The sequence below is a fragment of the Delphinus delphis genome, chromosome 11 (assembly GCF_949987515.2).
Source record: "Delphinus delphis chromosome 11, mDelDel1.2, whole genome shotgun sequence".
Lineage (NCBI taxonomy): Eukaryota > Metazoa > Chordata > Mammalia > Artiodactyla > Delphinidae > Delphinus > Delphinus delphis.
The window spans coordinates 90586203-90609778 of NC_082693.1; the positions used below are offsets into that span (position 1 = coordinate 90586203).

Here is a 23576-nt window from a genome sequence, read left to right on the forward strand (position 1 = left end):
CCCGAGGCTACCTAGAACTCTCCAGCACTCAGAAACGAGCCGCCTCTCTCAAAGTGGACTATACTTAACGACAAAGGTTTGCTTTCGTTTTTAATTTTACCACGTATATATCTGTCCCTTCAAAATGCATGAACTTTGCGTGTTTTTGAATTTTATAGAAAGGAATCCTATTGTATAGCAATTTCCTTTTTTCTCATTTTATGAGATTTATCTCCACTTATGCATGTCACTGTATTTCACTAATTTTGACTACTGCTTAATATTCTATTTTATGACTATGTCACAATTTATTTAAACCCCTCTTGTTTTCCTGTTAATAGATATTTAAATTGATTCTAGTTATACTCACAAATCACTGCTGCCTGTGAACATTCTTTTAGAGTTGAGGTATCACTTTCCACCCATAGACTGACAAAAATGAAAATGAAAATATGGCAAATTGGCAGGAAGAAGAGTAAATAGATATCTTCACATCTAATAGTAGGAAATAAGCATATTGGGACTACTCTTTTGGAAAGCAATTTGACAATAATTATTAAAATATTAAATACTCATACCTTCTTGTAATTTCATATCTCTGATCTCTTTATCTACTCTAGAGAATCACCTGAACTTGTGCTCAAAGAAGCATGTGCAAAGATTTTTCAATGCAGTGCTGTTTGCAACACTGAAAAACTAAAAAGCACCTCAATAATAGGGAAATAGTGTTATCAACTACTGTTGATATTGTTGACTATTCAACATCCTCTGTTAAACTGCAAGTGTTTTAAAAGGTAAAATCTCAGTGAACTATCTCAAGTCATATTAAATGACAGCAGAACAGTCGGTGTGCTATCCCTTTAAGTCACAATACAAAAAGAGGTATTTCTACATGCATATAAAAAAGTAAATAAATGCATAGAGAAGATCTAGAGGGATATACAACAAACTTCTAACAGTGGTTCCCTCTAGAGAGAAGAATAAGATCTGTGGAAGGTTGAGAGGGCATGCTTTATCTGAATTATTTGAATTTACAAAATGTAAAATTCATGTATTACTTAGAGCATAAAAAAGAACCAAAGAAGTCACTACTACCAGTGTTTTATAATGTACAAAACACCTTCACATAATCTTATTTAGATGCAGAAAATAGGTTTTATAACCCTCATTTTACAGATGACAAAGCTGAATTTCAATTTGCTCAAGGCCAAATAGCTAATGATAGTGGCTGAGCTGCCTTCAGACTTAGGTCTTTTAACTCTATACCCAGTACTTCTGCTACTTCATGACAACTAGTTCAAACCAGTACTGGTCCTGGTAGAGATTACTATGATTGTCTAAAAACATGCAGATCTGAGTTTTTAATCAGTGTAGAAATAATAACTGAAGGTTATTCTTTTTTAAAATTTTTATTTCATATTGGAGTATAGTTGATTAACAATGTTGTATTAGTTTCAGGTGTACAGCAAAGTGATTCAGTTATACATAAATAACTGAAATTTAAAGCAGACATGGAATTACAAGGCAAGCTAATGGAACAGATGGGACAGAAATCAGATGTGTTAAACTCCAAAGAGGAAAGGCAGCTATGCTGCTATAAGCAAGAGTTATTGACCTAGTAAGACTGAAAGACTTAGAAACTGACTGCCAAGGCACAGAAGCTGCTCAAAAATAAAAATAATATATAAGCAATAAAATACCAACCGTAAGAATTTTACTACAGAGATAGCAATGAAACCTGTTTAGAAGCTTCTGGTAAGTGAATGTGTGAAAGAGTAACAGAAGGATCCTTAAGTAACTGGAAAATACAGCAACTGTGATGGATCGTGCACATACAACGGACACTGAAGGAAGTGAAGAAAAATATTACCTGACATTTGTATTCTTCACTAGCTGCTTAGAAGCTCCCATTGCAGCTATGTTTGAAAAATCCATTTAAGCAGAAGAATCTTCATTGATTCAGTAAAAGTGGATTGAACAACTGCTCTATGACAAGTGCAGTGCTGGTATCCCTGCCCTTGAGGAGCTGTGAGTCGTAATAATTATAAAATAATGTGATTGATAACATAACTAACATCTATAAGAAGAACGACGGGACTCCAGAAGATCTTTTGGAAAAGTGTGTATGGGATTTGGGGGTGCGGGGGAGAGTTGAGTGGCTAACAGCCTCTAACCTCTTATTGGAGGACAAGACCTCCACACTGTGATGGACTGATGCATGCTGAAAAGACACAATGGATTTTAAAGCCACTTTTCTAAATGCATTCTGAAAATCATCAACATCATTTCTAAATGATTATTTAGATATACATAATGGGCCGATATATTTGCCCATTCCAAATGAAAATTACCCAGAATACTGCACCTGGGAGGTACAATAGAAAAGAACTGCTTCCTTAAGCATTTAAAAAATACAGTTAAAGGAGAGGTACTAAGAGGACTTAACAACACTGAAAATCAAAAAAGCCCTGCTTTCGGTACAGAAATATAGCAGTGATATAACATACTAGCAGGATTTCCCTGGCAGCACAGTGGTTAAGAATCCGCCTGCCATTGCAGGGGACACAGGTTCGATCCCTGGTCCGGGAAGATGCCACATGCCACGGAGCAACTAAGCCCATGAGCCACAACGACTGAGCCTGCGCTCTACAGCCCGCGAGCCACAACTACTGAGCCCGCGTGCGGCAACTACTGAAGCCCGTGCGCCTAGAGCCCACGCTCCACAACATGAGAAGCCACTGCAATGAGAAGCCCGCGCACCACAACAAAGAGTAGCTCCCACTCACTGCAACGAGAGAAAGGCCGCGTGCAGCAACGAAGACCCAACACAGCCAAAAATAAAATTAATTAATTAAAAAAAATAACATACTAGCTATAAATCCTAAGCAATATCAATAAAACACTAACTGAGGAGCCTAGGGAGCCTAGGAGCCTCTGCCATCTCCCTTGGTTTCACCTACTTAACAGGTCATGTGTTCAGCGTCCAGAGATTTATTACAAAAGTATTTCTTACTGGCTTCCATCAATGATGAGGGTTGTTTAGGAGCAGGTGCAGAAAACTGGAAATGCACAAGGAAGTTACACCAAGCAATTAGAAAAAAAAATTTAACCCACCCTATTGTTTTTCTTTTGTGTCTAACAAAATCAAACCCATTTCACAAAATGGAAGGGGAAGAAAAATACTGAGAATGGAACAAAATAAATTCTTGCCACCATGCAATTTGGGGAGAGGAAAGTAAAAGGAAGCAAAGGAAAGTAAGAATGAAGATGTCCTCTAACAAACAAAGCTTGGGCAATGGTACAAGCCCAAATTTTTCACTGACTTACTCCCAACTGAAAATTAATTTCACATTACCTTACATTTAGCAATGGAGGGAAAGACTGATTTAGACCATAATGGCTAGGGGAAAAAAAAAAAATCAAATAAAAAAAAATAAAAAGCAAAAGCAAATTCCCAGGGTATTTCATTACCTTGTTTTGCAGCCCAAGTTACTGTTTTTCAAGTAGTAAGCCTACTTTTGAACAGGGACATGGAAGGGAACACCACAGGAACTGAAGATGTACCTAAGTTCCCATGCTATTACGTACAAAAACAAATCCTAGCAACAAGTAGGGTCAGGAAGAGAGACTGCTTAGCAACCACAGGACATCATTCCATGTCCAAACCATACAGGGTTCAAGGTACCCAAAGATAAGATGGCTTACAAGGGATATGAATCTGGTAGTATCTAACATCACAGGCCCAACAGAAGGTGCAATGGGTAACTGGTAGACTAAACTTTCACACTACAGTAGAATAAAATAAAACATAGGGTAATTCGTCCCACCTCCCCACCAAGAAAACTGACAGACAGTAGCTCTTTGTTATACTCACCACTTCCACCCCAAATACCCCATCTTTTTTTTTAAGAGACAGCTCACTTTGGGGGTGCTTTATCTCAGCCCTAAGGATAGCTGCTGTTACAAATTAACTTTATACTAATGATATATTATCATCTATCAATCATATTATTACATTATTTTATATCTATTGTATTACATCTGCTATTCCTTAGAGTTCTCTTTACCTCTTACAATCCAATCCCTTATTAATTCAATCTGCTGTTATAGTAAACAATTCTTTATGTTAAATTCCTTGTCTAAATTACTTATAGTCTCTTTGTCCTGATTGGACCCAGAGTGGTACAGATGAGCTGAAACAAAATGCTAATAGCCACTTATTTCACACAGGGCAGTCATTATGCTTCATGTTTTCTATACGTTATCACTTTGTATTCTCACTAAAACTCTGTAATATATCTCTCAATATTAAGAAAACTGAGGCTCAGAAAATGATGCAATTTGTCTACAATAATGCAAATCCAGGTTGGTCTGATACTCAAGCCCCTGCTGGTTCCCTACTATAGCATTTATTTTTCTTCACAGAACCTAGCAACACTTTTTAAAGAACTCAACATCTATGTACGGGAAAAGAATGAACAAAGCAGTCCTGGCTGCTATACTTAGAAAGGGCAGTTTGCTGGTTGGCCTTGACTGGTGCCTGGGAACTTAGATATCAGGAGGGTTCTATTCCCAGAACTGGTAAGAGTGGCTCACTGTGCCTAAACTGTGCAAACAATACGGTTTATGCCGAACACTGCTTTCCTCCTGGGAGTTTAGAATTTGAGCATGTGCTAGGCAGAGGGTGCCTACGTGAACAACCCTTCCCAGCCGTGTCCCAAAAAGAAAAATTTCAGCGCTAAGCCTGATGAGCTTCCCTGGTAGACAACACTGCCACCACTGGCTGAAGGAAGTAAGCACATCCTGTGTGACTCAACTGCAAGAGAACTCTAGGAAGCTGGAGCCTGATTTCTTCTGGACTTCACCCCATGCAAATTTTCCCTTGGTGATTTTGCTTTGTATCCTTTCACTGTTATAAATCATAGCCATGAGTACGTCTATACAATGAATTCTGTAAATCCTAGCAAATCATTGGAGCTGGGGTAGTCTTGGGGACGCCCCCCCAATACTACTTATGACATGCCAAGTATTTTATTAAATGCAGAGGATACAAAGATGAATAGAGCCTTTGCCCTCAAGGAATTTTACAGTCTATTTAAATTTCCCTTCTTTCACTTCTCTGATCTTCACTTCTTAGTCTGTTTGCCACTTAAAATAGATTAGATACATCTCCCTAAGCTAAATTTCATTCTTGGCGCTGAAATGATGCTAAATATTTAATAAGTCCACCAAGCAAAATCTGAGATACAAAGCTCTAATAAACTCGAAGGCCACACATATTTTCTCTTTACTTTCCCCATCATATTGTGTTCCTCATTAAAAATAAATTGACCAACTCTTGTACACTGCTGGTAGGAATATAAAATGGTGCAGCTACTAAAGAAAATAGTCTGGCGGTTCCTCAAAAAGTTAAATATCGAACTACCGCACGGCCCAGCAATTCCACTGCTAGGTATATTGCCCAAGGAATTAAAAACAAGTACTCATATAAGTACTTGTACACACTATGCAAAATAGCTGAGATGCGGAAATAACACAAATGTCCATCAATGAACGAATAAATAAATAATTGTATATACATACAAAGGAACATTATTCAACTTTAAAAAGGAACAAAGTGCTGATACATGCTACAACATGAATGGACCTTGAAAACATGATGGTACATGAAAAAAGCCAGACACAAAAGGTCTCATATTGTATAATTCCATTTATATGAAATACCAAGAATAGGTAAATTCATAGAGGCCGAAAGCAGATGGAAGGAAAGGGAGATGGAGGGTGACTGCTTAATAGGTATGGGGTGAGAAAAGTGTTTGCAACTAGATAGGGGTGGTGTCTGCACAATACTGTGAATGTACTAAATACCACCAAATTGTTCACTTCTAAAAGACTAATAATATGTTATGTGAATTTCATCTCAATAAAAACATTTTTTGAAAAGCAATGCAGTATACAATATGGTGATAATGATGTTATTTGAATGGGTTCTTGTAGCTTGAAATAAAATCATCAGTGACTACAACAGATACGGATTCAAAAAAGTGCCACATCTCAGTATATACCCTGGAAAACTATTTGAAGACTCAGTGGTTCTAAGCAATGATACAGATACTGATGCCGTAGAGTATGTATAAATTTTCTTCCCAAAACCATAGAAAATAAAATGTTTCTAAATTATTATATAAGACTTTGAATAGGCATGTATGCATAAATAAAATAAGTATTTTAAAGACATTTGCCTATTTCATCAACATCCCTAAAAATTTATATATTTAGGTTGGCTTGTCCTTTCAATGGAAAACAACTTGAAGCCTTACATACAGAGTTTCCTCATATTCAGGCATCTATAGCACATACACATAACTTTTTTTTCCTTGTCTAAAAGGATGTTTCCCAAAATGTTTAGTGTTTACGTCTTGGTGTTGAGTTTGGGTTTATAGAGTGACATACATTTTTTTTTTCTTTTGCCTATCTGTATTTTCTAATTTTTCAACAACGAATACATATTGTTTTCACTTAACCATCAAAAATTAGGAATAATAACAGTACCTTCTCAAGGATGCTGTGAATACACATAAAGCCCTTAAAACTATATTCAGGATATTATAAGTATGCAATAAATATGAGGTAATAGGGGTAATATTATGTTTCTGTTTTTGTAAATATTTTTCAGGACACATATCTTTCATTACCTCTGGCAAAAGCATTCACCTTAATCCAGGCCTGGGTCATCTGAGTCAAGCCTAAATAACTGAATAATAGCTTCTTAGCTGGTCCAGCAGTCTCCATCCACCTCTTCCCAATTTTCTTACCAGGCCAGGGTAATTCATCAAACACCACTCATATCACTCCCATGCTAATGGCCCTCCATTGCTTACATGATCAAGTTCCAAACACTCTAAATCTGGCCTCAACTGGTCATTCCCTTTTTCTCCCCATTTATTTATTCCTTCAACAAATATTTACTGAAGGACATTCATGTGTCTGGCACTATGGCAGAAATAGAAAGACAAATAAGTTACTGATTCTTTTCTTAAGGAACTCATAGTCTAGTAAGAGAGACAGGCATGTAAATAAGCACAACATGAATCATGCAATAAAATGTAAATATAAGGTCCAGAGGGAACAAGTGTACAAAGTTGATAATGCAGTGAGAAAGGCATGAAGAAATTACAAACACGGGAAGTCATGGGAGGCAAGATCTGGATGGGGTTTGAAGGATGACTGTAAATAGCTAATTTCCAGATCTAAACTTCACTCAATTTACTTCGCACCTTAGGGTGTTCTTCCACATCAACTCAACTTTAGTAAAATCTAGCAAAGTGCTACCTGCCTTCACAACGCAATTCTTTTAACTCTGGCTCAGTGTATTTTCAAACTGAGTCAAGACCCATTCATGACTGATTTAATTTAAGAGATCTCAACCATTATTAAAAAATAAAAAAAATGAGAGCAGCAGCTCTCAAACTTTCAGGTCTTAGAATCCCTTTACCCTCTTAAAAATTACTAGAGATCCCAAAGAACTTTTGTTTATGGGAGTTAATAAGGATTAGTATTTGCCTATTAGAAACTGAAACTGCGTAATTTTTAAAATATTTGTTAATTCATTTTAAAATACCAATAATAAACCATTATGCTAACATAAAACATTTTATGAAAATTAACTATATTTTATAAAACAAAAAAATTAGTGAGAACAGTGCCATTGTCTTACATTTTGTTTTTGCAAATATCTTTCACATCCCACTTAACAGAAGATGGCTAAGATATCTGCTTCTGCCTTCAATCTGTTGTGATATGTTATTTTGGTGAAAGTATATGAAGAAAATCTGGCCTTCCACAGATACGTATTTGGAAAAAGTAGGAGTACTTTAATAGTCTTTTCACATATCTATGGATATTCTTCCTTAATATTATACCAAAACTTGAAAAGTAACAGTTCCTTAAAAGTTAGTTGCAGTGTGACATCTGAAACCATATCAATGAATTTTTTTCATAAGACCCATTGGCCTGTCCTGCATTTTGAATGAATTTTCACCTATCATGATTACGTAACATCTTGCATTGTTTGTTTATAAAATACTGGTTCACTAAGTCATAAAGATCTTCTCAATATTGACACATTTCATTATATAATATCAATGCAACTGACTTTTTTCGCCCCTCCTTTAAGTACAAGGGTGTGGTGGTAAAAAAAATAATGACTACCAGTACAGTTTTGTGCCGGTGCCTTGATTCACTCTAGGACGACCCATCATTGCTTACACAACACCAGTGCAAATGTCAACATAGTAGGAAAGGCAAAAAACATCTTAATGTTATGAAAAGAGTTTTGACCTTGAAGACCCCCCCTAAAAGGTTCTTGGGTACCTTTGTGGGCGGGGGAAGTGAGGTCCATAGACCACACTTTTAAGAATCACTATACTGGACTACAATAGAATTTTTAAACAGGAAGAAAGAATCAAGTACCTCACATTTAGTAAGGGTAAAAATTATTCCATGAAACGTGTTTTGGTCACATATATACAGATAAACATCTAACTATACACTAGGTTGTCACATAAAATGGATCTCTTATCATGGGTCATAGTCAAAATCCCATGGTCAAACAACCCTTGTATCGTGATATTCAGTTGAAACTGCTCTTTCACTGAACTGCAGACTTTAAAAAAAAAAAAAAGATACCTCTTTATTAGCCTCAGAGTATAAAGGAAATATATCCCAAAAGGATAATTCTGCAACATTCCAAAAATCCCTCTGAGATAGGCTAAAATGTTAACCCTTTAGCCATAAAGGTCAATACAGACAAAATAAATTTTACTTTAACTGGCATATATTTGCTATTTCAATTTAGCTTTTAAAACAGTCTCATCATTCACATTGCTATTCAACATGATTTCAAACGAGCTCTGTTGCTATTCGCTGAGTGACTGAGGGCAAGTTACTCAACCTCTCTGATCTATTATTCCTATACCTTGCAGAGATGTTAAGATTACGCATAATATATACAAAGCACCTAGGAGTGTACCCACCTTATAGAGAGGAAAGCTATTATTATAACAATTTTTATTATACGCTTTGAGTTCACAATCCTGCCTTATCCCTCAGTCCCCTAAGATTTATACGGCTGAGTGACAATGGGCCTTTCTATCTCCTACTCCTGCTGTTGCTTCCAATGCCCTACTTGCTACGATTGCCAATCCTCTGACCTAAACTCTCTGCCATCTACTTCTGGTGTCCCCAGAGCAAGTCCCTGAACTTCCCCTTATCATATTAATTCCCTGGTCAGGAAAAAGATAATGCTCATTACCATTCAAGGATCTTCTGATAAATGCCATGTTAATTCTTGCTTGCAACTAGTCTAAAAGACTTTAAATGAAATCATATGAATTCATGGTGGGTTTTTTTTTAAAAAACAGCAATTTTTTTAAAATACAAATTAATTTTCTAAAACATATGGTCAACTTACTAAGAATTCATGAAAGGGCTGCCTCTATCAGATCTCATCACACCTAATTCCTATACCAGCTCCACTATTCAACTCCTATAGTTCTTCCAGCCCTCTTAGATAGTCTCCATTAAGTAAAAGGCACTTAACAGAAAAAAGTGGCAAAGAAAACTATACGTACGGTTTTCTGTAGTACAATGAGATGCTCGAGATAGCTGAAAGAAGGGCAAGAGACAAGGAAACTACCCAGAGAGAATGGTGTTGGGTCTCGACTGGTGGCCCTTTCTGAGGGAACAGAACTACTACACAGATCATCACTGAAAGGGGGAAGGGGGCGGGGGAGGGGGGAGGCACTAATGTGTGCAGACACCGCAATGTGCTAGATACTTCATGCACATTATTGCATGGTCTGGGTATTACTTCCGTTATCAGCTGAGGACACTGAGACTCAGAGAGGTTGAATGACTAGATCAAGGCCAAACAACTAGTAAGTGGTAGAGGCAGAGGCACAATTATAACTCTCTTCTTTCCGTTAAATGGTACACAGTGACTTAGTCCAGAAAAGCACTTATCCCTATAGGCTAAGCAACAGGGAAGGGAAGTGCAGGCTCATCTACACACTGGCTTAGCCTGACTGTTTCTCTTCTACCAATGGGAATAACTGAGAAATAATCCATCTTTAACCTGTAGTTATCACCCAATTACTCCCACTGGTAGAAGAAAAGCAGTGTTCCTTAAACTTTAACATGCATACAGGTCACTGCAGGGTATCTTGTTAAAAATGCAGATTCTGATTCATTGGGTCTGGGGTGGCACCTGAGATTCTGCACTTCTAGTAAGATTTCAGGAAATGATGACACTTCTAGCGCTTGGGCCATACTCAAAACGGATTACACACAGCGGTTCCCAAACCTGGCTGTTCATCGTAATCATCTGGGAATCACTTAAAAATTATAGATTCCTAGGCCCCTCCCTCCTGGACATTCAGGGTGTCTGAAACCTTCTACCTCATAATTCTGTGATTCAAAGAAATGTATAATTAATTATTAATGACAATAGCCAAAGGAAACACTGATTGAGAACATACCAAATGTCTAAGTGTTTTCTGTATTAGTTTACTTTCCCTCAGCACCACACTGTAAGGTTGGTACTTATAGCACTATCATCCCCATTTTAGACACGAGGAAACCAATGCACCAAGAGACTGCTACTTGTCCAAGGTCAGTCACTGAGCAGCAGAACAGGGGTGCACGCTTGAATCAATCTGGTTCCTTAGTCTGTGCCCTCAGACACATCACAAAATGCTGCTTCGATCACCCAATAGTAATGTCACTGATTTTAACAAACACAGTTGAACAAGTAAGTCCACATGGGTCACCTCAGAAGACTGTGCCCTGAGAAGGCTATGCTCTTATTCCTCAGATGTTGCCATCATTCATGCAGCCACTGCTAAACTACATAATCTAGGAGCTCTTGATCTGAAAATGAAAATGCCTTCAGAACCTAAACCTATGACTTTAAATATCTTTAACTGGGACAAAAGCTCATCATTTGAACACAGATTTGATTTTTTTGACAACCCCAAATCAGGAAAAGCCAGTTCAAAGAAATCCAGTGTCTGATCAAGCTAGGTATTCTTTTTAAATAAAAAATGTGATGTTAGATATTAAAAATGTTGTCCTCATCACTCATCTCTGAAGCTGATTCCAAAGGAGAGTTCTTTATGTTTTGCGCAGTGGCTGTATCACCAGAGTCAAAGTGACTATTTTGAAGGACAATACTCATCTGGATGCACAGACTGTTATATTTGTTTTTAAAAATATTAGCCCCTCACTCATTCCAAAAGAAACACATTTGCCCTTCACTATCAGTACGGACACGCACGCATATGTTCAGAACAACTGTCCTGAAGCATGCAGTTCTTTCTGCTGCAAAAGCAATGGCTTTGATTTCCTTCCAGATTGTTTAAAAATAAAAAGTGTGCTTTATTTATACACACCCATCCGTAGAAAAATAAATATAATAATCAGGCATTAATAAAGCATTTAACTGCATGCAGCACCATAAAAGGCATCCTACAAAGGCAACTATATGTCCAAAATAGGTGCACAAATACCCTCACGTACAGAGGATAAAGGCACACACAAATACTACAGGGAACATAACTCTAGACAGGTATTATATTCCTACATCTGGATTAGCTCCTTTGTTAAATGAATACATCCTTTTCAACAAAGAAAATATTCTGCAAATTCAGAATGATTTACAGATTTTTAAAAAGCAGGCATTAACGCAGATCAGCACGATTCCACACAACCAACCTCTGTGCTTGAACTGGACTCCCCACACCTTACTGAAGCCACAATTCCCCTGCACAAACTCCCATCCACCACCCCCCACGCACACCCAACTCCCCACCAACCTCACAGGGGTTCCTGGGCTGGTCCATGGAATCTGATGACATCACTCTCTCTTCCTTCCTGGAATTCTAAACCCTGCTGCTCTCCCCTTGCACACAGCTACCATCTCTATGGCAACCTCACCTCCTCCTGCTTCCCTATTGGCTTCATGGAGCAGGATACACAAAAAGGTTTTCCGTTCTCCCCTTACCACCCGCCCCCAAAAAATGATGCTTTCAACAGGAACCTGAGCTAAATTTAGCTACTTGAGATTCAGAGTCCTATGACTAAGAAAACAGAGAAACGTCCTCCTTCCTACATTCCACCCTTCTCTCAACCCCACCCTAAAGTGGCTGCTTCACCTGTTTCTCTCTGGCCCCCAACCCAAAGCAGTATCTGCTGAGCATTAAAAACATCTGACTGTTCCACATATAAGGCTGGCACACAAAACTCTCACACCCTCCTCTCCTCCCAATAAGAAAAAAAAAAAAAAAGAACAAAAATAAAAGTACGCACTGGTCAAAAAACCAGTTAGGACATGTTATGGGCTGAGCATCGGTCTTCTGCTGTTTCTTTCCATCTCAAGCCAAGGACTGGAAACTCCATGCCTAAAGGCAGAATTCCTAAGTCTCCAACCACTCAGAAGACCGGATTCCCTCGCTATTTGCTTGATATTATTTCCTCCAGCAGAGGAAAAAAAGGAGGAGGAAAAGGGGAGAGAAGCGAAGTTGAAAGACTGCACACTTCAGTGACCAAACGTGCTAAGCCTAGAACCACAAATCCTGGGTCGAATTTTCCATCCCAGAGACTGACCTGCTATGTAAACTAGAGCAAGTTCTGACATCCCTCATCTCAAAAGCAGCTCCCACACAGGGATGTTATAAGAATTACTGACAAAATTAATGTAAAGTAGTTTAAGTCCCTTGGCCAAAGGGACTGAATATAGAGTAAGCTGACATCATTAGTAGTGAAATTCCTGTGGATATTAACAGAAATCAATAATCCACAGAGGAAGAACATGAACTTCTAGAAAATGATCCCTCCATACTCATTAGATACGGCACAATGTATGCATACTTTCTTGAACCACAGATAGTTCCCCCAAAGGTGTCTACTTCTAGTAAAATCCAGCTAATCTTTGACTAGTTCTCAATTTTGGAGCTGGCCCTATCTTTTCTTTGCTTAGTCCTAACTCTAATTTTGAAACTGCTACTCATTCTCCCTAAATGACTCAATATGGACCAGGGTTTCATTTTCCAGCTTGGCTGCCCATTTCTAGGGAAATGATTTTTTGTCAGAGCCATATTTGATAGCTGAACACTGAGTCAACCCAGTGGCTAGTCATATATGACTCTAAAGGACAAAGCATCAATTGTAACCAAGTAGGAAAGGGTCCAAGCAGGTCAGAGCCTTACAGTATGAAAGGGGGTGGATTAAAATAAGACACACCCAGGAAAACTGTATTTTGGGTTTGCAGGGCAGAGACTCAGCTCCAGGGCACCAACTCTCCAGTGAAAAAATAGACATGAAAGGAAAATAATTTTGTACGATAAATAGTCATTTGCCCCAAACAGAATTTAAACAATCTGGAACATTCAGCAGAGTCAAAATGCCCTACCAGTTAACATACAGGCATCCAGACTAAGCTTCAGAACTGCTACAGAACACAGCAAAGGATGCGGTATTTGCTAATAAACAATGGAAACTCACATGGGGGGGGCAGTCAGGGGGAGGAGGAACACAGCATGACTAGCCCATCTCTGAGGTTTGTACTTCCTCATTTCACTCCACGTGGACTCGTGACAAGCCACTCCTTGTGTGAAAGCTTTACTGTGTACACCACTAATCAGACGGTTCCACAGGCTAACTAAGATGAACACTCTTCTAAAAGTTCTCCTCAATATTCTTAAACAAACAGAAGGTCAGTCACCTTATTCCGCAATGGGAAGACTGAAGCACAGTTCCCAAGATTGCCCATCCAATCAATTATGCAGCTTGACTTACATTAGTTATCATTATGACATCTATCAAGAATGGTCTGGACTACGTGGACTACTGCAAATAAAGCTCTATTTACCCACTCCTTTCATTCAAACACACATTAAGTGTACTTACTATGTGCCAGGGGGTTTATATGGGTTGTCATTAATTCTCAAAAATAAAACCAAAAAACTGCAACTTGCATATATTCTTACATCTCTTTGCAAACAGAGAAACAACAGTTCCAGAGATGTCAATGTGACCACGGTTATATAATTTGTTATTTAATTTTTTTAAAAGCTAAGATTCTAACCCAGATGTGTTTGGACTCCAAAGCCTGTGTTTTTTCTGCTTGGCCTCCCATTTACAGACAGTTGGGGTTGGAAAGAAACAGTCAGAAATCACTTTGTATCTGTGATTTCTTATGTCATCAATAAAATACAGGTTGCGGGACTTCCCTGGTGGTACAGTGGTCAAGAATCCGCCTTCCATTGCAGGGGATGTGGGTTCGATCCCTGGTCGGGGAACTAAGATCCCACGTGCCCCAGGGCTACTAAGCCCATGTGCAGCAACGACTGAGCCCATGTGCTCTGGAGCCTGCACGCCACAGCTAGAGAACCCAGCCCGCATGCCACAATGAAGAGCCCATGCAGCCAAAAAAAAAATTTAAAAATAAATAAAATAAAATACAGATTGCTTGACATCAAGGTCAAAGTCATACTTTTTAGGTATACTAACAGTTTTAAACGCTGAGCAGGCACTCAATACTTATTAATTTATTATCCTAATCCTATTAGTCTAAACTTCTGGACAAATGGCAATGATTCTACTCAGATCTTTTAAAATTAAAATTGGCTTGAGAAATTACATGCTGAAGTGAAATGATAAAACTTCAGATAACATATTCTGGAATTAAATTTTATAATATTTGAGATGAACAAAATTATCACTGTCAAAATGCCTACACTGTCCCAGTCATAAGGTCCTAATGCCTACACAGTCTCATCTGCTGATTTTAATCCATAAACCCTGTGCAGTCAAGATCTGTACATTAGATTATTTATGATCTCACATTCTGCACACAGAATGAGAGCATTTCAAAGTATTTCTCCAGAGATTCCACTAATATTAAATCAGCTATTAGAGGACCACGCTAAAGAGGCCAAGGGCTCATGTCTGATACCCATGTAAACCAGTTAGCATCCCTCCTGCCTACTGCCACAATACGCCCCCTGCTGTAAATACATTCCTGGGTTTACTGAGAAATTAACACAAAGTATCACTTCTGAAAAAATTTAGAATATATCTACTAATATCAACTATTATCATCGACTTTTAATCCGTAGAAAATAGCTATTGTTTTTTAGAAAATATGCCAAATCATTCATACTTTCTTTCAATATTTCTTGAATACCTACCACATGCCAGCTGGTAAGTCTCAAAAGGCGAGCACTGGAGGACAAATAAACACAGTTATGTGTAGTCTGTGATATGGCAGAGTATACAGGTAGAGTGAGAAGACACAAGAGGAATGGCTACCTCTCAAAGGTATCGTGGAGAATGAGCTCCAGGAGTTTACTGAGGTAAATGAGGCAAGTAAGGGCCTTCCAGGGAGAGAGAACGAAGATTTACGCAGGTATGGTCAGAAAACAACATGGCAATCTTAAGATGACTTTCAAGAATTTTACTAAGGCCAGACTGAGAATTGAGAGATATGACCAGTTGAGAGAAGTCAAGGCCACATGATTTTCTACCTCATCCAGGTTAGGTTTTCCTAAACTGCCTTGCTTTGAGTTAGATTTCCATAGAGTAAGGGGGAAAATTTTTTTAATATCATGTGAAGAGTTCCTCTCTTTATAGTTTCCATGATAAGAATAAAGGTCAATAAAAAGCCTCTCCACAACAAAAGAAACTACCAACAAAATGAAAAGTCAACCTACTGAATGGGAGAAGATATTTGCAAATCATATATCTGATAAGGGGTTAATATCCAAAATACATAAAGAACCCATACAACTCAATAACAAAACAACAAACAATCTGATTATAAAATGAGCAGGGGATCTGAATAGACATTTTCCAAAGAAGACCTGCAGATGGCCAACAGGTACGTGAAAAGGTGCTCAACATCACTAATCATCAGGGAAATGCAAGTCAAAACCACAATGAGATGTCACCTCACACCTGCTAGAATGACTATTATCAAAAAGACAAGAAATAACAAGTGCTGGTGAGCATGTGGAGGAAAGGGACCCCTTGTGCACTGTTGGTGGGAATGTAAACTGGTGAAGCCACTACGGAAAACAGTATGGAGGTTCCTCAAAAAGTAAAAATAGAACTGCCATACGATCCAGCAATTCCACTTCTGGGTATTTATCTGAAGGAAACAAAAGCACTATACTAATTCGAAAAGATACCTGCATGCCCACGTTCATTGCAGCATTATTTACAACAGCCAAGACATGGAAACAACCTAAGTAACCACTGATGGATGAATGGATAAAGAAAATGTGGTATATATATACAATGGAATATTATTTGGCCATAAAAAGAAGGAAATCCTGCCATCTGCAACAACACAGATGGACCTTGAGGGCATTAGGCCAAGTGAAGTAAGTCAGACAGAGAAAGATAAATACTGTAAGATCTCACTTATATGAGGAATATTAAAAACAACAACAACAACAAACAAAGAAACAAAAAAAAAAAACCCCAAACCCTAACAGAGAACAGATTGGTGGTGGCCAGAGGTAGGGATTGGGGTGGGGTAATGGGTGAAGGTGGTCAAAAGGTACAAACTTCCAGTTATAAAATAAATAAGACATGGGGGTGTAATGGACAGCATGGTGACTACAGTTAATAATACTGTACCATATATTTGAAAGTTGCTAAGAGAGTAGATCTTAAAAATTCTTACCACAAGAAAAAAACTCTGTAACTGCATGTGGTGATGGATGTTAACTAGACATATTATGGTGACCATCTGCAATATATACATATATTGAATCATGCTGTACACCTAAAACTAATGTAATGTTGTATTTCAATTATATCTTAATTTTATAAAAAGAATAAAGGTCAAAAGGAGGTGCATTCTTCTGAAAATGAAGCCTTTAGTGATGGAGAACATTTAATGAAGAGGTTCTTCTATCTGCAGAGCAAACCCCAAATTTGCTACGCAGTGAGGCAGAGTGAGTGTTTCCTTATTCTTCTCAGAGAGCTAGTTTAAAAAGTGATCAGTGGAGTTTTTTTTTATCACTTTTCTTTTCCAATGGCTGTCTGAAACTCTTAGTGTGTTGAATACTTGACAAGCAAATTTACATTAATAAGAGAAGCATCTTCATGCCCATACGACATCTCTAATATACAAACACATAAATGTATATGCACGCCCACATCCTACCAGCTTTGACAGGCAAAGGATTAGTACATGCATCAGAGGAAAAGCTATCTATAGGCTTTTCACAGGACAAAAAGAAAATCTAATTTTTAAGTAAACTTTTTACAGAAGTGACTATATATACAGAAATGGGAAAAAATCAGAAGTATACAACTCAATGAATTTCCACAAAGTGAACCCCCCATGTAAAGCAGCATCTAAGTAAAAAAAAAAAGAGAGAGAGAGAGAGAGAGAGAGAACACTATCAGCATACTGGAAGCCCATCTAGGGCGTTTGCAAAGTCACTCCTACCAGCTCACAGTAATGACTTTAACACCATAGATTCATTCTGCCTGTTTTTAAACTTCATATAACTGAAATCACACATTATATACTGTACTTTTGTGCTGGCTTCTTTCGTTCCACATTACATTTGTGAAACTGACTCATTTGTTGAATACAGCAATGGTTCATTCACTGTTATTACTGTAAAGTATTCCATTTTATAACTATAATTTATTGGAAAATATTCCAGTACTGTTGAAAGGCAACTGTGTTATTTCCAGCTTGGGGCTATTACTAAAAATGCTGCTACGTACATTCCTGTGCATGTCTTTTGGTGCACATACGTACACATTTCTGTTGCATATAAGCATGAGTAGAAGTGCTGGTTATAGGGTACACTTATGTTCAGCTTTGATAGATACTGCCAACTGCAGATTTTCCAAAGTTGTACCAACTTACATCCCCACCAGCAGTGCATGAGGGCTCCTGAGGGGGGTTCCTGATGCTGAACAACCTCACTAACACCTGGTAGCGTGTGCCCTTTCCATTTCAGTCTTTCTGGAGTTAGTGTAGTAGTATCTCACTATGGTTATTTGTTTTACCTGATGATTAACGATGTTGACCACTTCTCATCTTTTGTGAAGTACCTATTCAAATCTTTTGCTCATTTTTTTTTTCTGGCTTGTTCAAAGATTAATTTACAGGACTTCTTTTATATACTGATTTGAAGGAGTTATTTATGTATTCTGGATCTCAGCCGGATACGTGTATTGCAAATATCTTCTCCTACTCTGTGGCATGCCTTTTTATTTTCTTAATGGTGCATTTTAATGAAAAGATAGCCCTAATGCTAATGTAGTCCATCTATCATTTTTTTCCTTTATAGTTATTATTTATGTCCTGGTTCAAGTAAAGAATACCTTGAAGATATTCTCATATGTTTTCCTCTAGAAACTTGAATAAAGTAGCATTTTAAATACATATTTAAAAATTCCCAGGCACACCATGTATGTGTCTATAAAATGCACAAGTGATGTTTTCCTCCAAAAAACAGATCAACCAACTCAACCTGTGAGTTACGCAAGATCACACTAAATTAACTGCACTGAGCACCTCTCATGTGCCCAGGACTGTGTTAGGTGCTACAAGAGATAAAAGCGATATATAAGAGGTGATCCCTGACCTAAATGAATATTGACCTTAGCTGACAGCATAACACTTAAATATTAATTGTGAGGATTTTGACCTCAGAGCTCAAAAATAACAATCCTCTATGACTCTCAGCTCTCCAAGCAAATTTCGACTTCAATAAGGAACAGCAGGACAAAGGCAATACTTTATTACTGGTACTGCTTCAATACACATATCTAAAAACCACATCATTTACCAGTTTTCAAAAGAGTAGACCAAAGATCTTAATAAGGTAACAGCTACAAATTCAGTATTTTATAGTTCAACTACCTAAAAGAAACAGCCGAGACCAGAAGTTATGCAATTTTTCCCAGAATAAAAAAATCTCATTCTAGGTACAGAAGAATGTGGCAGAGAAGGGGAAAATATCAATATATATATATATGCATACACAAACACTCTTACACACCCACACAACCCTACATTTTTTCCCTATATGTTTTCTAATTTTCTTGCCCATAATTACTTAACCTTTTCTTCCTGGTCTTGGGGAGAAAAGTTACTTAGAAACAAACAAACAAAATGCCAAGCCTAAGAAAGAGTCCCAGTGAGTTAGGGATCTAATATATATGTGACCCCCTTTATAAAGATAAATCTAGGGAAGGTCATTTCCAAGATGAGAAGCTGAAGTGGTAAAAGGAAAGACTAGCCATTAAATCAATTTAGATGAGCAGAGAGTTTTTAAACCAGAGTCATCGTGTTTTCCTTATTCTATTTTGTAACAAGCATTAAAATAGAATTGTGCTACTCTTCTAAACATGTAGAACAGGAGGGAAAAGAATAAGTCTACTAATTTTAGAGGTCAGGGTGGACCAGATGCTTCAGAGCCTGGGATTCTAGGCCTTAAACACATTTTCTGAAATGATGCAAGAATCTATTAGTAGAGCTTAAGTGATGGCCTCAAGCTAAGGTAGTTTACTGATTTGTTACAAGAAGAGAAGAAGCCTAAGGGATTAAAACTCTTTCATCTAGAAAATTTTCCAAGTCTCTATTCTGACCCAAAATAGTAGGCAAAGGGTTGGCCAACTAAGAATTAAGCTTTTCAGCAGGAACCATAATTTCCCATGATATTCATTCAACGAACTTTTATGATATGTACACCTACTAGTCTAGGTACCACATATACAGTATGAAAAACAGACACAGTCCCTGCCTTCATGAAGTATAGTCAAATTAGGGAAAAATATTTTACCAAGTAAATAAGCAAATATTTAGTTGCAAATCACAATAACTGTTAAAAAAAATTGGCATAAATGTACTTTAGGTTAAAGAAGGCCTCTTTAGGAAGATGACATCTAAGCTAATAGGAAAACAATGAACGGAGTAATCCTAGTGATCCCAACCAAATATGTCTGGTTGATTCAACCCTATCAATTCCAACTCACTTCTTCCAAGGTCTACAATGTCTCCACCCCCAATCTATCCCTACATTCTGAGCATTGTCTCTGCTCAAGCACATCAGCAAGGTTTCATGGTATGGCCTGCCTGAACTAGGGACTGCAACTGGGTACTTCTCGTGCTAGAGCACTTCTAGTATTTGACAAGTGCGTACACCAAAGACAGCAGAGAGCCAACAAGGTGAGCGGAGGGCTCAAGGGCCCCTCATCCAATCTTCTTCCACTCTGCTTCAGAAGACAAGGAAAGGTGTCTATCCGCCTCTAAATCAGAACCTCTGCTTTCCTGCCATTTCAGAAGCAGCTTTTGTACAACTGCATGTGAATCTACAATTTCCCCCAAAAAAATTCCAATTAAAAATAAAAAGCAGCTTTTTAAGACTCAAGGCCTCGGAGAACTTTATTCCTACACAGAATTTTACGTATTCAATCCTAATAAATTCACATTTATGCAATAACATGAATACGACAGCCAAATGGATCAGGATGAAACTGCAAGGACCCAGACGAACCCCTGGGCCCACAGAGTTTCTGCAATCATCAGCTAGATCCAGAAAACTGAGATTCAAACACCAAGCATACATCTGAACCAAATGGTCTAACAGGCATCTGCACCAAAAGAGAAAATCAAATTTATACATAAAATATATCCTTGGTGGAGTGTGGAGGGCCCACGAGAACGATTTATAGTCCCTGCAGCTGAGCATCACCACAAAATCCTCTTTTCATCTGTGCAGAGTGCCTGAGATGCACTGCAGTAGTTGAGAAGGTGGCCAAATTCAAGCCTCCATCAGAGCACGGAAGGTACGCTCCCCTGGCAACAATGCTCCATGGGATGTGAGCACAAAACATCTTTCTATCTCTGTTGGGCTTAAAGTCACTGTCAAACTCGCCCTGTGGCACACAGCCAGAAAGGGCCAGTGATACTCAGTTTATAATGTAAACAAACCACGTATTATTCTGAGCCCTTCTGGAAAGGATGCCGGACTGAAGAAATTAAAAAACAGAGTTGGCGTGGTTTCCCCTGTCTGCTTCACATTCTCATGTTCCCAATACCCACTTCCAGCAAATATCTCCCAGGTCCAGGAAAAAAAGCCTTTCAGCATCTGTCTTTAATTTGGCTGTTCACCCTCCTCCCTCCTCCTATTTCTCCCTTCCCCTCCTCCTCCTCCCCACTGCTCCCACCCCATAAGTAATATATATGTCCCCTGAAAACAAACAGAGAAGAGATTAGAGAGGAAAGGAGACTAGAATGGGGAGATAAACCAGGCAGGAGAAGAGGGCAGTTTCACAGAATGAGGCACAAAGACAGCCCAAGATGGCTGCTCTTGAGGCCCAGCAATGACGGCTGTTTCTGATTAGGTGAGTACAATTGCCTAGCTGCACAGGAAGTGCTCAGGGGGCCCTCATGGTCTGTCCCATCCCAAACACACTGAAAACCTTTGTACTGGAGCAGGCCCATCTGGAATCAGTTAGGACCAGGCTCCTAGCAGACCTTTCCTTTTTAAAAAAGAAAAAAAACAACCCTCTCTAAAACCGCTAGGCTGAGCTTTCCCGCCTGCAACTTTCTCATCCCTCCCCCCAGATCACTCTTCAGAGAACGTTTCTCCATCTCCCGTTCTGGGGTCACCACAAAAAAAAGAGGACTATAACATAAAGCACTTGGAGAGCTAGCATCCTCCCCCGGCCCAGACAACCCCAGAAAATTACAGAATTCGTGCAACTAAAATCCCTTTTTACACAATTTTGGGATTTTTAAAAAAATGTTATTTTTAGGAATCTGAAGTGCCCTACTTTTTTCTTTAAGCATTTAAATGAAGCATATCCTTTATGCAACTTTTCTCTTTTTGTTCTGTCTTCTAAATCATGCAAAAAGCAGAAAAAGAGAAACTCTGGGATAGTTCTAGCATTCAAAAGGGAAAAAGGTTTTGCACTCACATTCCTAAGTTAAATTGCCAATATTCGTTTTTGCTGGAAGTCAGGTTTTACTGATGCTTTCTATAAAAAACAGGCCTTCTCTGGTAGTGCGGTAAATGCCTAGAACTAGGACTTGGCAGACCTGGAGAACAGTCTTGATAAACGATTAATTCACCATGTGGCTAGGAATAAACTGCTTAACCTTTCTGGGTCTCTATTTTGTCACTGGTAAAACGTGGTGGGGAGGAAGAGACCCTAAGGTTATTTCCAGCACTGCTACCCCCTCAAATTCCACACACCTAACAAAAATATGAGTACATACACAATTAGGAATTCCCAGCTTCACCTAGGAATCATACCTTTACGGCAAAAAAAATTTTAATTGTCCCCAAAGACCATACAGAAAGGAGTTGGGTGTGTGGTGGGGGAGAAGGAGCGGAGTGTGTCTGCTGGTCTGAATCGTCTATAAACCTCATTCCCCATCTTCTCGTTGCTTAGGGAGAGCATAACCAAAGGCAGAGGGGAGAAAGTTTAAGGCCAAGTACCAGGCGAGTCATTTGGGCTCAGGAACCTGATCAGAGAAGTACAGCATGAAGACCTGGAGAACTAAATTCACAAATAAACTACTGAATTAGCACTCTGTCCTTTGTGCTTACTTTAGAAGCTGCTTATTTATTTAATTGATCTCAACAAATATTTATTGAATCTACCAAGAAGGTCAGACTCTCTGAGAAATACAAAACAGGATCAGAAACTGCCCTCTCCTCAGGAAATTTATAACCTACAGAAGAGACACAGAGATGTTCGGACATAGTTTTATTCCCAGACTTGATGACACTGAGGTAAGGATAAAGTATTGTGACAGATCCCAGAATGCCGCTTCCACCACATGCCTCATCCTCTTATCTTCCACCTTCTGTTCAAATGTTAAGAGGGTTCTAATGAATCTGAAAATTATCAAAATTATTTTGCCTTGAAATTTAAAAGCTGGCATTATAAACTGCCTATACTTATCACAGGTTCAATAAATGTTAAATCAGTAGCTTATCCCCATAGAGAAAAGGGCAGACCTACATAAACTACCTCCCAACCTACAGCTGTCACCAGCACAGGAGCACTGAAAACTATCTCAACAGTCATACCCATGGCAATCAGGAACCCATTCTTGACCCTAGCTTGGTTCTAGGGATTAAGAACCAGCAAAGCAAGTACAAGGTTTGCAATTAGAACTGTCACAGGTCCGCAGTCCTGCCCTCGGCCACAACCAGAATGGCAGCAGTTTACTGTAGACCACATGTAAGGGTTTTGGCAAGAGATACGTACCATGCGATATTGCCTGCCTTTATCTACATCAGTGTGATCGATGTTTCATCATAACTAAAATTGGTCAAACAAGGATCTAAATTAGAGGGCCTGTTTTGCCATTTCATAAAAAGAATCCCGTAAGACTGATACTTGTTTCCTTAACGTCATATCCTAGGTAACCTGAAGGATGTGGGCTCCTTTTCCTGGGCCACTAATTAGGGTATCCCATTCTGGGTAACCTCCCTAAAAACATACTCCCTTCAGTGAGTTAATCTCCCCGCTTCCCTAAACTGGCA

At 38.6% G+C, this 23576-nt stretch overlaps 1 protein-coding gene across 13 annotated transcripts in view; it reads right to left on the bottom strand.

Annotated features, from left to right (window-relative positions):
- RBFOX2 (RNA binding fox-1 homolog 2) overlaps positions 1 to 23576 on the bottom strand; it is a 262455-nt gene that overhangs the window by 189341 nt on the left and 49538 nt on the right. Inside the window, exon 1 of one of the 13 annotated variants that reach the window (XM_060025578.1) lies at positions 11853 to 12020. The exons of the other annotated variants lie outside the window; for them this stretch is intronic. Coding sequence (XP_059881561.1) covers positions 11853 to 11894 — 42 coding nt within the window. The 5' untranslated portion in view covers positions 11895 to 12020. Of the gene's footprint in view, positions 1 to 11852; positions 12021 to 23576 lie in introns of those variants that run through there. 13 annotated transcript variants of the gene reach the window in all.